The sequence below is a fragment of the Ricinus communis genome, chromosome 1, assembly GCF_019578655.1.
Source record: "Ricinus communis isolate WT05 ecotype wild-type chromosome 1, ASM1957865v1, whole genome shotgun sequence".
NCBI lineage: Eukaryota > Viridiplantae > Streptophyta > Magnoliopsida > Malpighiales > Euphorbiaceae > Ricinus > Ricinus communis.
This window is the reverse complement of record NC_063256.1, coordinates 35861067-35876906: the sequence shown is the minus strand read 5'-3', so window position 1 is coordinate 35876906 and position 15840 is coordinate 35861067. Positions and strand designations below refer to the sequence as shown.

The 15840-nt window shown below is 30.8% G+C and overlaps 2 protein-coding genes across 2 annotated transcripts; one reads left to right on the top strand and one right to left on the bottom strand.

Moving 5' to 3' along the window:
* Positions 1-83: 83 nt before the first annotated feature.
* On the top strand, positions 84-3513 carry LOC8284145 (DNA-directed RNA polymerase II subunit RPB7). The gene is made up of 6 exons (XM_002520452.3): positions 84-325; positions 1114-1279; positions 1388-1438; positions 2232-2297; positions 2392-2460; positions 3149-3513. The coding sequence occupies exons 1-6, from the start codon at positions 210-212 to the stop codon at positions 3209-3211; spliced, it is 531 nt and encodes a 176-aa protein (XP_002520498.1). The 5' UTR covers positions 84-209; the 3' UTR covers positions 3212-3513.
* Positions 3514-7433: 3920 nt separating this feature from the next.
* LOC8284093 (probable L-gulonolactone oxidase 6) lies at positions 7434-10251 on the bottom strand. Its single transcript, XM_002520453.3, has 4 exons — positions 9528-10251; positions 9183-9438; positions 8422-8523; positions 7434-8309 (listed from the first exon to the last, which is right to left on the bottom strand). Exons 1-4 carry the CDS (start codon positions 10194-10196, stop codon positions 7597-7599), a joined length of 1740 nt encoding a protein of 579 aa, XP_002520499.1. The 5' UTR covers positions 10197-10251; the 3' UTR covers positions 7434-7596.
* Between the last annotated feature and the right edge of the window lie 5589 nt (positions 10252-15840).

Sequence of the window (15840 nt, the reverse complement as noted above, 5' to 3'; positions counted from 1 at the left end):
AATATATATATTTTTTAAATAACAGTATTTTAGAGTTTGGATTAATATATAAGCCCAAGTCCACACACATAGCCCATCAGACTACCCAGCTGACAGCCATTCGAAACAATCGTCATTCATTTATCTTTCTCTTTTCTCCCTTCTCTCGCTCTCTCTCTCAATTCAAAGGGGGAAAGAAGAAACTGAAACTGAAAGAGTGAAAGGCAAAGATGTTTTTCCACATTGTATTAGAGAGGAACATGCAATTGCACCCTCGCTACTTTGGCCGCAATCTCCGTGAAAATCTTGTATCTAAGCTTATGAAAGATGTTGAGGGCACTTGCAGGTTTCTTCCTTTGTTTTTTTTTTTTTTTAATGCTTGAATTTTAATAAGAACCCCGGTTCTTAATTCTTGAGTTGTTGTATGTGAAGAATTAATCAAAACCCATATCTTAAATTTTGAAACTTGAATTCTTTAAATAAGATTGCATGTATGAGAGAAGAGTAGAACTTCTTGTAAGAGTTTTCTTTTTTGAGGGGTGTATGTGTCTGAAATGCGAAGAGAAGATTATAGTAATTTTTGGGTTTATGGGCGTTATCTTATTCTTGGTATCAGTCATTAGAGAAAGCTGAAACTGTCAGTCAAAGTTTGTATTTTTTGGATCATTCGGGTTTGTGCCATTATCTTTTGTATGAACTCAGATTACAGCTTTGTGAAAATCGACAAGGAATCAAAGTGATGGTGTTAATTAATTATATAGTCTCAGGTCATTCATAGTGGGTATTGGAAAAGTAAGGCTTCTTGGCTTAGCTATATTGAGATACCAAGTTTGTATATAGGGTTACTTGGTGAGGTATAGACCAATTTTAATCCATTTTCTTGCTCTTGCTAGATGTCTGCTTGTTGATATTTTTTTTTCGTATTGGCATATTTCTCTGGTTAATATTTGTCTTATTAACCGCAAAGCAGAAAGACGGGCAACTGAAAATTCTTTATGTGGGAACCTAAGCATAATGCAATTCACTAAAATTGAGTCACAGTTTTCTTTTAAATACTAGAGGAATGGTTAATTCTTCATTCAAAAACAAATTGTTTCACGGGTAAACATGATTCTAAATTCTTGGACTCTGCAGTGGTCGACATGGATTTGTGGTGGCAATAACGGGCATAGAGAGCGTTGGGAAAGGGTTGATCCGAGATGGAACAGGATTTGTGACATTTCCAGTGAAGTACCAGTGTGTTGTGTTTAGGCCATTTAAGGGAGAGATTTTGGAAGCTGTTGTTACCATGGTAAACAAGGTATGTGCTTCTCTCTTACCATTCAAGCTCTCAGATGGCATTGTGAAATTGGAATTATGTATTTTTTTCTTTGTGTTCAATGTCTAATTTTATTCACAATTTTGGCAGATGGGATTTTTTGCAGAAGCTGGACCAGTTCAAATTTTTGTTTCAAACCATGTAAGTTTTTGCTTTTTAATTTTATTATTTTCTCCTAGAGGATTGTAAACTTTGCCTATTACCACGTGTTAGAAGGCTGGTTTCTTCTCTTAGTATTTTTTGCAGACTGGCCCATTGGTCATTAGGATTTTTATGTATTACTTAAGAAAGATTAATGTTAGCATGTGAGCTATACTAGGTCTTTTCATTTTTGAATGAGAATTTATATTATGTTCTGAAAGCAAGCAAAATTGAAGCTATCAAATTTATGGAAGTACCATTGTAGTTTGTCATTTTCTTAGGAAGCCAAACTTTGAATGAACATATTAGTTTTCTTTCAATAGCTTATTCTCTGTTACCTTGGTTTTAAAAAGTTGAAATTAATTTATACTTGTCGAATGTCCTATTCAATTTTTTCCGGTTTTCTAATATTGCCATTGATAAAACAAACTTTAGAAGTTCAAATGTGTGCATGTCGAGATATTGTTAATATCACGAAAAAAGTCAGATGTAGTGGGAAATTTTCTTTCAATATAACTTATAGGAAAAGTAAATGTCAGAGGGGGGGAAAAGCATATGTAAGAATGCCCTTTTTTGGTTAATGATGCTTGATTTTCTGTCACCGTTTCATGTTAAATGCTTAATACTGGATTTTTGTCATGCTGTAGCTTTAGTTACTTGTCTTTTGTCTAGTCCATCATTTTCACGCTAATTAGTCTTTCTCCTGTCTCTTCTTTGTTTGCATGACGTCAACTGTAATGAATATTCTATATATCTGCAACTCATGCATTATTGTCCTCATTCTATGTGGCAGTTGATACCTGATGATATGGAGTTCCAGTCTGGAGACATGCCAAACTATACAACTTCAGATGGATCAGTATGCTTGCTTTCCTGCATATTTTGAACAAGAACAAGAATTTTTGTTTTCTACTTGAAAAACTTACTTTTGTGGTTAATAATGCTCATTTCAGGTTAAAATTCAGAAGGATAGTGAAGTGCGACTTAAGATAATTGGTACTCGAGTTGATGCCACAGAAATTGTACGTGCATAATATCTCAAGTTTATTTCTTGATCTGGTGCTTTTGCTTTTTTCTCTTTTGACCTATAAGATTCGATTACTTTTTCTTTCTATAGGAATGGAATCATATGACTTGCTTTATTTTGTAAATGGGTTAATTAAAGATTTTCTCTACAGTCACATTAATGAAAACCATTTTACAAAGTGAGGAGTTCTGTTGATCTCTTATAGTGCAAGTGAAGTGGTTCTCGAAATTAGCGAATAATATACTGTACAAACTGCTTGATGTACATCTAGGACATGGCTTATGCAAAGTTTTATTGTCTGTTATATTTGATGCATGTTCTAGAGATGATGACATTGTTACAAAGCAGGCATGCACTAGTGCTACTACATGTTGCAGAAACTTTCCGTTTGTATACTCTTCTGACTAGAGTCAGAATCAATTCATGGGCTACATATTATGATGTTTCTGTGGATAAACGGGTTCCAATGACGTTCATTTGGATTATCTTGGAGATATTGTGTACTTGGGGTTTTGAAGGAGCAAATTCTGTAAACTTTAGAAGAACTGAGGATCTTTTAACCATTTCTAATTATGTCGTGTGATTAGCAATTTAATTAGTTCTCATTCTGTTGCTCATCTAGTACTAATGATGCACGACTAATGCCGTTACACTTTACTTTTCTTTTCTTTTCACTCTGGCAGTTTTGCATCGGTACCATAAAGGATGATTTCTTGGGCGTGATAAATGATCCTGCAACTGCTTAATGGAATGTTCGACGAGAACTGCATCAAAGTATCTGCTTGCGATGCGTCATTCTCTGTACTTATTGCTTGTTGTATAGTTTCTTCAAGGGCATCAAATTTTGATTCAGGGCCTTGATCATTGCTAAATCACAAGATTTCATTGTCAGGCAACTCAAATTAAAAACTTATGACATAGTAGTTGAAGGGCTTCAAACCTTTGCAGGTTGTATGTCAAGTCTTGTGATGTTTTTGCCGCGTAATGCCTGCGGGCTGCAGATTGTTGTTGGACGAATAGATCTTATCTACAGTTCTAATTGAGCTAAGCATCACGGGTAGGTGTGAGCAAGCAAAAAAGAAACTGGTTAAAAAATGTTTTAATTGGTGAATTAAAAAAAATACATATATTCTTTTTACTCTCCAATTATATATATATATATATAATGGTTTAAAAATATTTTTTGGTAAATTGCATATTTAGTTCCACTTTTGATTTAAAATTAACAACCTGAAACTGAATATTTGTCAGTAAATGTAATAACATACGAATAGCTTAAATGTGGTTTATATAAAAATCTATTATAACAATAAAATAGCTGACATTTTATATATTATTTTATAAAAACATGAACCCCAGATGTAGGTGTAGAAAGTACTCAACCTGGTTACCATTTCTAATTAAGCTTGGTTATAAAATGTTTTTAAAACTGGTAGAAAGTACTCAACCTGGTTACCATTTCTAATTAAGCTTGGTTATAATTTAAATTTTGTTGCCAACTTCTTACCATTAAACTAAGTTATTGTGTATCAAATTCATTTTCTATACAGTTGGACATGAAATGCCATAATTTTAATGCTTTAAAACATAAATGTTATTTGAAAAATTGATGGTTATAAGGAATCCATTTCTTCCCAAACTCAAAAGATAAAGATTCCAGTCCTTTTGTTTAGCTTTTGAAACGGTAGCAAAACTTTTAGTTCTGAAGAATTTGGCAGTGTGTATATTGATTTTATGTATATGAATTCTAAGTATTTTACAATGAGATGTTGAATATATACATGATGAATCTGATGCCTCTGCTTCTATTCTAACGGTTGCCTTCTAAACGGCTAATTCTGATAGGGGTAAGGTCGAAGTGACCTTTCCTGCTTTATAAGAAATGTTGCTCCCTTTTCTCCCTAAGGTCAGTGATGAGAAGTCTGTACAAGCAAGCTAGCTTGTACAGTCTCTGAGACCTTTTCTTTTGACTTATTTCTTCTTCCTTCAACACTCCCCCTCAAGGTAGGTTCGTATAGGTTTACTGAATCCATCTTGCTGAGAATCGTATGATGATTTTGTTTGTCAAGAGCCTTTGTAAATATGTCTGCCAGTTGATCTTAACTTCTGACATAAGGTGTCTCAATTTCTCCCTTTTGTACTTTTTTCCTGATGAAATGACAATCAATTTCAATGTGCTTGGTTCGCTCGTGAAATACTGGATTCGATGCAATGTGGTGAGTAGCTTGATTATCACAATACATTTTCATGGGTCCGTTATTTTCAATTTTCATGTCTTAGAGGACTTGCTTGATCCAAATGAATTCACTAGCTATAGATGCCATTGCTCGGTATTCAGCTTCGGTGCTTGATCTTGCAACCATACTTTGTTTTTTATTTTTCCATGTTACTATGTTTCCTCCTACGAAAATACAAAAACTAGTGGTTGATTTTCCGTCACAGCTTCCTGCCCAATCTGCATCAGAAAAACTAACTATAGTATTAGAATTGTTTTTCTTCATCCAGATTCCTTGCCTTGGGGTTCCCTTCAGATATCTGAGAATCCTGTCTATAGCTTCTAGGTGACTGGTGTGGGGAGCATGCATAAAATGGCTTACCATGCTTACTGCAAATGAAATGTCAGGTCTAGTGACTGTTAAGTAGATCAGTTTTCCTACCAAGCACTGATAATGCCCCATGTTGACTAATGATTCTCCATCTTCTAGATTAAGTTTGATTTTAGTTTCCATCAGAGTGTTGGCAGGTTTAGCTCCTAGTTTCTTAGTTTCCTTTAATAGATCAAGGGTATATATTTCCTTTGAGATATGAATAGACCCTTGTTTAACTTTGCCATCTCTATGCCTAGAAAATATGAGAGCTGACCTAGGTCTTTGATGTCAAATTCTCTTTCTAAACTTTGTTTGACATCCTCTATCCCTTGATCATCGTTTCCTGTTATTATAATATCATCAACATATATAAGAACGATAATAGTGTGTGTGAGTATGTTTGACAAACATAGAAGAATCAGATGCACATTTATTGAAATTAATATTTAATAGAAAGTAGCTTAGTTTGATATATCATGCTCTCGGGGATTGCTTTAGGCCATAGATTGTCTTTTTTAGCTTACATACCAGGGAAGTGTCTGAGATTGATTCATGTCCAAGTGGTAGAGTCATGTAGACTTCCTCTTCCAAGTTTTCTTGGAGAAATGCATTTTTGACATCCATTTGGAATAGATTCCATCCCTGATTGGTTGCTATTGAAAGAAGAATTCTGACAGTATTCATCTTTGCAACGGGAGCAAAAGTCTCTCGGTAGTCAACTCCATAAGTTTAGGTGAATCCTCTAGCTACTAGTCTGGCCTTGTATCTCTTAATGGTTCCATCACTTTTATACTTGATTTTGTATAACCACTTGCATCCTACGGGTTTTTTGTTTGGTGGAAGAGATACAACACTCCAGGTATCATTTTTTTCTGGGGCTTGAAGCTCTTCTTTCATGGCCTTACACCATTTGAAGGTGGCATGGCTTCGTAAAAGTTTATGGGTTCAAGATGCGTTGAGATCTGGCTTAAGTAGTTGCGGTATTGATTTGATATAGAATTATAAGAAATAAAGTTCTAGATTGGATATGTTACCTTATAAGACACATAGTCTCTTAAATTTATAGGAGGTCTAGTTTGATGAGTGGATCTTCTCAAGGCGATTACTTCTACTTGAGGTGGTTCTTCAAGTGCTGTATCTTCTCCCCCTGAAGAAATTGGCCTTGAGACTGGAGATGACTCCCCCTGGAGGGTATAATCCTATTTTGAACTGCTAAGAAAAAAATCAGAGTTATGCAGAAAGACAAACGTGCATGGCCCATGATCATGTGGGAAGTCAGAGGTGATTTTATCTGAGTAGTAGGGTTCAGTCTCAACAAATGTTACATCCCGAGAGATATAGGTTTTGTGAGTCGTGGGATCATAGCATTTATACCCTTTTTGGGTAGAGGAGTAGCTTAGGAAGAGGGTTTTGACGAAGCTTTTAGTGAGTTTGTGTTGCCGTTTGATATGAACATAACAAACACAACCAAAAACCCGTATATACCCTAATTCAATTTTGCAGCCTTTGAGGACCTCGAGAGGACTAATGTTTTTTAAGGTGGCAGTGGATAATATTGATTTTATGTATATGAATTCTAAGTATTTTACAATGAGATATTGAACATATACATGATGAATCTGTTGCCTCTGCTTCTATTCTAACGGTTGCCTTCTAAACGACTAATTTTGATAGGGGTAAGGTCGAAGTGACCTTTCGTGCTTTGCAGGAAAGGTTGCTCTTTTTTTTCCCTAAGGTCAGTGATGAAAAGCCTGTACAAGCAAGCTTGTACAGTCTCTGAGACCTTTTCTACTTACTTATTTCTTCTTCCTTCAACAAGTTCTAATTTTTAATATTTCTCTAAATTTTCTTTTGAAAAGAAATATTTCTCTAAATCAATATTACTACTTTTGCATAATAATATATTAATTGATAGAGGGTAGTAAGTATATAGATGATTTACTAAAAAATAAATTTCATATATATAGTCTTATTACATATCTCCAATAAGGAAATTACATAATTTTTTTAGAGTATATTTGTAAAAGTGGCTAAGGTCAGAGTAGATAGAGTAATAGAGCTAAATTTTATATTGGCATAAAATAAGATACATATGTATGCCGCATCATCACAAGTATATTCTAAATAAATTTGGATAGATTTAGTAAAATATACAAAAATTTAAAAATTTAAAAATAATTGTATATTTATAAAAATAGTCAAACATATGTGACGGTTTTCTCTTTTATATATATATTAGTTATTATAATTATTAATTTATGTATATATCAGAAGAAATTAGTTATTAGAAAATGGTCTTAATTTTTTTATTAAATATCAGATATTATTAATTATTAATTGGCATACTACACCAAAGAATTACAAAAGCCAAAACAAAAAAGAATAAAATACACAACTGATACATAAATAATGTAACACCAAAGGATGCATTATACTAATTATACATATATGAGAATGGACTACTAATACATACATACATAATGCAACATAGAAGAATACCCTTTTTCTTTGTGAGCCTTCACTATTTGGATCACAAGTAATTACTATGTAGTGACAAGGGTACAAACCCTGGCATTCTGGTAAACCTTACCAGGTCTGCATAGATATCCCTTTTTCGGGGCACAATGACTGTCCTCCGAGCATATACACAGTCCTTCCAGCGCACATCCCTCCTTAACTATAATCAACCCTTCCTTTAATCCAAGAACCTGGTCTGTCCACTCACTAGAAAACAACCCAGTTGGATCATACATCTGCTTAACCCTTAAAAACTCCCCAGCATTCTTGTACCTTGTGATAGCTCCACTGAAAGCTGCATTCCTGTTCTTTCCCCAGTGTGGCAAAGCTCCATACTTGAACACTGCGATCTGTTCTATTTCTTCAAGTATATCTTCAAACATTCTAGGAGTCAGTGGGTCTTTACTTCTATAGTATGTGATATCGAAGTCTATTGCATCTTCTTGCTTTCCTAAGTATGCAGTTGATGCCTTAACATATCTCATAAGGATACCGTTGTATTGTTCTACAGTGCACAAACCTTTAGGCTCCAGTTTGACTAGCTGTTGCACGTCTTGGATAAAGCTTTTCACGTTTGACAGGGAAATGCTGAATGTTGTTTGGTGAAAATACTCGCCCTTTATTCTTGAATCCCATGGACAGGCTGTTATGAGTGCATCTTCACGACTATCAAGACAGGTCCCTGATGATTGGAGGCGATTGTGAAATCCAATTACAGGATACCCAGTAAATAAAATACCTGCAATTCGTACTAGTTTTAGAAACATAACTGGTAGTATCTTTAATTTATTCAATGCCACCCTATATATATATATAAATATATTGTAGAATTGATTAATAATGATCAATACCTCTGTTTGTTAACCCATAAGCTGCTGTCAGGAGTGTACCAGTAGTTAGTCTTGCACTAATACACCTGCCTTCAACATCACCTAAAGCTTCTTGATTTTCCTCTAACCAAAGCCAATAGCCCAATGTAATAAACAAATTAGACAAGGAAAATTACAAGTGGTAATAGAGATTGGAGGGTAAACTACATCATTAGTCACCTAAATTTTGGCTTTTCTTTCAAAACTGAACTATAATTATAATTTTCCTTTTTCTTTTCAATAACCTAATTTCTATTTTTGTTTTAAAATTATTTCTTCTAATATATAAATTTTACACAATGATTGATACATATATATTTTATCATTTAAAACTATTAAAAATGTATTAATCATTTATCGGTTTAATATATAGATGAGAAATATATATGAATTAGATTAAAATTTTCCGTTCTAGCTTAGCATTAGAGTAAAATATTATAAAAATATGCTTCGTGTCAAGCGCCATATCAATGTACGTATAAAAGATTCTCTTTAACAAAAAGCATATTCTTTAAATATCTCTTATATAAATATTAAAATGGCCTCTATTATATATAGTATATATGCTTACTCTATTGCCATGTCAATAAAAGGAAAAAAAATTAACCTAAACCTTACGAATGACTTTTGCTTTGAACAAAAACAGAAGTTACGTTATCCAAAACACGAAGGCCAAAATTAAGTTACCGAACAGAACGATTTACTCAGAGAATGAGAAAATATACGAATGCGATGTAGCTAACCTGTGGCTCTAATGACTGAGAGTCCAAGTGAAAGTGTAGAGCGGAACGGTATGAAGTCATATAGACCATTGCCTGATGTGTTAGAGGAAATGCGATCATCAATTCGATAAATAGCCTTACTCTGAGTAGGGTACCATGTTATGTCTGCAAATTCATGTTGCAGGCCAAAGCTTGTGGCTTGATCTCCCAGGTCTGTGTCATCCTTCGCCACATAGGTGATGGATCGCTTGAAGAGTGGTTGCAGTTTCAACGTAACCTAGTAAATGCATGTATATTTTTGTGAGCATAAAATCCTGAAACTGCAAAATGAACATATATATATGATCATGATCCAAGAAGACATACCTTTGAAATAACTCCAAGAACGCCAAGCGAAACCTTGGCAGCATTAAATTCACTGTTCTTTTCGTCAAGTATCCTGACATTAGCATAGCCATTTTCAGGTCCTCCTGGGCTAACAATGGTTAGCCCCACCACGTAATCATGCACTGAACTCCCTATTCCCCACAGCGTACTTCCGTGAGCACCCGTGCCTAGTAGACCACCAATGGTTAACCCCCACCAGTAGGGTGCATAAGGCAATGCAAGTCCAGCATTAGCTCCCTCATCAATTATCTGCCTTAGTGTTACGCCGCTCTCTACGGTCATGGTCATTGATTGAACGTCGATTGATAATACATGGTTCAGGTTTTTAGTGCTTATAAGTAACCCATCTTTACCATCCGGGCAGACTAACTTAGGGATGCTATGAGAGTATCGAGTTGCCACTTTCATTTTCCTTTTTGCCTTGGTTGCATTTGCTACCACTGAAATCAACTCTTCTTCTGTTGTGGGATAGGCTACGTTTGCTGCTTGGCAAATACTTCGATCAGGAAAAGTACCATAAGAGTTTGTAATGGTGCAGTTTGTGTTTCTTGAAGTGCATTCTATAGGATCTTCTGGAGGGGTAGAAATAACTATAAAGAATAACAGAAACAGGCAAGTTAACCGGAGAAGTAGCCGGAATGTACCCATTATTGGACAATGAGGGTGGTTGGTCTGTAAACTTTTGTTGCTAATCCTATTAGTATATGTATATATATATATATATATAAAAGAAATTACACACTTAACGTGAAGGTGTTTAATTAGGCCAAAGAGATAAGGGTACATGTGTATCAAAGTAGGATGCAGTGAAGTCAATGACTTGAATCACTTGGCAAATTGGTTTGAACTTGTCAAGGATCAAGACGGCAGAGCAACCAGGAATAGATATGATTTAGATGAAAGGAAGAAATATAAAAGATAGAAGAAGAAAGAAAAAAAATCAAATAAATTGGACACTAATTATGAAAGTGTCCTTTAGGCTTTAGATTGAGTTGTTTGTTATTTAATTGGATGCATTCTTAATGTGAGGCAAGTGGCTAATTAATGGATTGCAATCAATTTAATTATGCACGTGTCGCACACCTTCAAAGAAAATGAAGGTCGAGCCATGTTAAAATCCGCTAAAAAAAATTCATTTTAAAAAAAATAATAAACAAATATAAAATAAAAATAATAAAATTGAAAAAAATTATTCTATTATTATAAAATATATTAACTTAGTAATTTTGAGATTAATTAATTTTTTTTTATATATTTTAATAAAATTTAGTTTAACTATAGTCAATTATGTATAAATTTAATTATATAGAATTCTGAATTAATTTTTATTTTATTTAAAATATATAAACTCTTTAAATTTTATGAATTCTAATTAAATATGCACTAAAAGTATCTTTTACGAGAAATAAGATAGACATGATTATTTTTAGATTCATAAATTAATTTTATAAATTTTTTATGAGTTTCAATTAAAACACGCATCAAGAGAAAATAAGATAGACATGATTATTTTTTATTATAGTATTTTACACGTGGTGTTAAAAGAGATCGTCATATAAATAAATTTATAAGAAATAAATTCTTAATTACAAAAAATTAAAATTTTTATATTAGAAAACAATACATTTAAAATTAAATTTAAATAGTAAAGTTATTTATTTATAAAAAGTGAAAGCTTTAAATTCAAATTCTTACCTGTATATAAAATGAATTTTTATTTTTATAACAAATATAAAAAAATAATTATTTGTAATTATATATTTTATTATTTATTTAGCATGACTGCTTAAAAAATTGAAAATAATATTACATGTTGTGCAATTGGTGTTAATATTAAAACATTAAAAAAGTAAATAGTGAAGGATGTTGACCAGTAATATAAAAGCTGGAGAATTGACTTGGTAAAAACTGACCTAATCTGATTTATAAAATAAAGTAAAAGAATAACAATGGAAAACACGTGTAAATAAAAGATAGATTTAAGGGAAGAGTAAATTAAATGATGAAGTCTGGTTGCCTGAATTTTTATTTTCTTTTTTCCAATGGACGTGCAAGTTTTTAATTTCTGCGTCAAATTGAAAGCTATAATTCTTTGAATACTGCCCTAATTGTTAATTATGTTCTGCAGGTATTTGATTTTATTAATAACACATTGCAAGGATTGGTCAATTGCTAGATAATGCTTGATTATATTAAATTTATTAGTTATATGTATGTACGTAAATTATTAACATAAAATCTCTGTAATAACAAATAAAAAATGAAAAATATTATAATCTTAATAATCTTTTTAAATTTTTCTATATTATAATATAATTCTTGTAATAGTAATATAGTTATTAATCGATTTAAATTATATATAGATATTTAAGGATATTTTAGAGTTTTAATGATATATTTATATATATAAAATGGTAAAAAATATGTGTTTTTATCTCATTTAAGGTTAATTGTATATTTTCAGGTAACATTAGCAAAAAGAGGAAAATATGAAGCTAAATATTCGAAAAAAAACTTAATGGGAGATGTTCATGTCAAGACTTAAGATTAAGACGTATGGACTACTAATTACAAAACCCAAGGAATAATTTAGTAATTTGTATAATTATTAGGATTTATATTAAAAATTATTTATGAGATAGTATTTGGTGGAGATAAAGATACTTAAAGTCTTATATAATAGATAGACTTATATTAGTATATTTATCTCTAGGGATATTTATACAGAGGATGACTCTTCTCTATATATATTTATGCAAAACCTAATTCTTGATGGGAGAGAAATTTTCTCCTACCTGCTCTCTACACCTGCTACCATTATTCTTTCCATAAATTTCTATAGTTCTTCATAAATATTTAGTTTTAGTTTTCATTGTTCTTTTAAGATCTAATGAGCTTTTCAAAAAGTAGAGACTCATTGAAGAAATTCTGGATCTAGAATGAGCTTTTTACTTTATTATTTTTTGTCTTTCTATTTAATACCATGATTGTTGGGTTAAATATGTTAGGCTAGTTTTCATAAGTATTTAGTTTAGTCTTTTTACTTATGTACGAACATTGCTATTTATTTATTTAATGAATGATTTCTTTATCTACATATATTGATTAGTTTCATCTATTATTATTGGTTGACCATCAGATCAATTTAGTAGTAATATTTGTTATGAAAATTGTTAGGTTAAAAGTATTAGAAACATCATCTTTACTTTAATTTATGTTGATATAAGAAACCTAAGTTGCATCATTAGCTTGAGTGATTTAGGAAAAAAATGCATATTACCATCTCATTCATTAGATCTAGGCTTAAAGTAAAACAAGGAGATTACTAAGTAAATGGCTAGACTAAATACTGTATTTAGCATATAGTTTTAGATCATAAGCATTTGAATTTGCATTGCATATTTATTTATTGTTTAGTTACTTAATTTTATGAATATTACTCTCTATTTAGAGTGTTTAAATTTACTTTTATTGTTTTGTGTTTGATAATTAGTCTTTATAATAAGTAGCCTCATGGTTTCTTAAGAGATCGACCTCGTGGTGAACTTACTCTTACTATAAGAACGGTTCATGCACTTGTGTATACTAAAAAAGACACATCAGTTATAATCAAATAAAAATAAAATGAAATTTCTCACAAAAGAAGAGTAAAAAGTAATATAAAAAAGAGATAAATTTTAAATTTTCATGATAAAGAAACATCAAATATCAAATGTTAAATAATTTTAAATAATTTAAATGATATTTTCTTTTATATTGCTTGACATGTTACATTGAATTCAATAACAATAAAGTAAAAATAAATATATTAAATTTGAAAAGTTTGAAATATTAATATAATATAATAAATTTATAATAAAATTCAATTATATATATATATATGGACACTTTGAGATAAAATTTGTTTAGTATATAAAAATAAATATCGAACACTTCAAGTAATTCAGTTGTAATAATTTATTAAAAAGTATTATAATGAACAGATGAATTAATATATTAATAAAATAAAAATAAAAATATTTTATCTTTTTTTTTGTCTTCAAATTTTGTAAGAAGTTATATTGAACTATTGGAACTCCAATTAGGTATGAAATTGCGGTAGTATTAGAATTGAATTAAAATTACTAATTAACTCTATTAGGATAAATAAGGTATTAAATTAAAATTGCATATAAAATTAAGATAGGATTATGTTAACATTAGATTAATTATTAATTGATTCTAAGAATTTCAGTTCAAAATTTTCTCTTTTCTAGTGTTATATATATGTTTTGCTCGTCACACGGATTGTGCGTATAAATTATTATTATAAAAGTCATAATATAAAAATATTTTATAAGTTATTAATTACTTTACAAATTTACCTCAAATAAATTTAAAATTGAATTAAATTAAGTAAATTTAGCATTCAATTAGATTAATTATGAATTAATTCTATTTGAATTAGGAATGAACTCATATGCATTCCGTCTAGTCCTATTAATTTATTTTTTAAGAATAAAAGAGATCGATACCCCATGATTGATTGAGTAGATGAATAGTGACAATGGAAGCATCTAGTGATTTAATATACAAGGTCACATTTCACCCGAGTAGCAAAAGAGATCCAGAAAGAGAAAGAATAAAGACAGAATTGAAATGGACATAATTGTATAAGCGATAGAGAATATGTAACAAAAAAATCCATAGAGAACATGAAGAATATGCTTTACTTAATACCACCAACTGATGATATGCTTGTAATTAAATTTCATATAAATATATCTTTAAAATGGGAGCACTAATAGATTATCAATTATTACAGGGATCTTACTCAACTATATATATAAGGGCTACCAAATTCAAAGAATAACCTGAAAATAAAAGAAAAAAATATAAAAATGATTTGCATTTTAAGGAAGTCAAAAAGCAATATTGGTATCAGTATCAAGTATCAATGTACGAACATGACTTAACTCAAATTAACATCTATAAAATTTAGAAAAAAAATGCTTATAAATTTGGATACTACTTTAGCAACTCATGTTAGTTATGGCACAAGAGTTAAGGCATTGAATGATAAATATTGTGTATCCTTCAAACTGCTTGCTATAGACATAGTAAGAGATTTCAAAAGAGAAGAATCTAATTGATTAATTTGATAGCAATAGTGTAATAATATAATTCAAATAGAGTAAAACACAACTTATCAATCCTATGCATTCTTTATATATTTATTTATTTTTCAATTTTTTATGTCATTACCTATTCCTCTTCCCATTAAATCTATCAAAAACAAAACTTGTGACTTCATTCTCAATTAGGCTCTGAATATAATATAATATAATATATATATATGTTATATTTATTTATTTATTTATTTTTATATATATAAAACACTCAAAATATCTAATATGATTTGGTTGATATCAGCAAGTTATTTATAAGTGATTACTTTTTCAGAAAAAATCACTTTCCAAATGAAGACTTCAGGACATCCTTGTAATTACGCCACTTATTTTATTTATTCCATAAAGATCATAAACAATGTTGTGGTGAGACATTATATTAATTGACTAAACTGCTAAATTGAGGTACATATTTAATTAATATTGTAGAATAATTTTATGTTGATTGATTATTTCTATAAGCAATTTCTTCTCGAATACTTTTTCTTTTTTCAAAAGAGTCCTTCTCCAAATGAAAACTTCACGGCATCTTTGTACAAATTAATGCACCCACTTAATTTATTTTGTTTTATTCCATGAAAATTACATTTATTATTATTATTATTATTATTATTAATAATCTCTGGTGCTAATTCTAATCCTTCAACTTCTACAAGCATCTAAGCCTCCATGTTCCATTGGTGGAGCTTGATGTTGAAAACTTGGTATAAATAGGATTAGGATATAATTCTTAAAGTTGCTATTATGTGTTGGTCTATCCGGCTTGGAATTTCTATTTCAGAAAAACCATGAATTGCGATCCAGTTTTCATTGGCAGAAAAGTAGAATGATTTAATCCAAGAGGGTTAGTCCTTTTGGCAAGGGACGTTATTTCTATTCCTTGTTAATCATGGTCGGTTTTTCCTGAAAAGTATTCTGAGAATTTGCCTCTGAATGTGCAAGATCGAGCAGGAAATGTACCCTTAAGATCTCCTGGTGAAAAAATAGTTAGATAGTAATATCCTAAGAGGACAATGGATATTTAATCCTGGATACCTTACTGAATAAGTAAGAATAATAGTAATAATATAATAATAAAAAGAAAAGAAGATGATCTATCAGGGTATTTTCTCTCAGCAATGTAG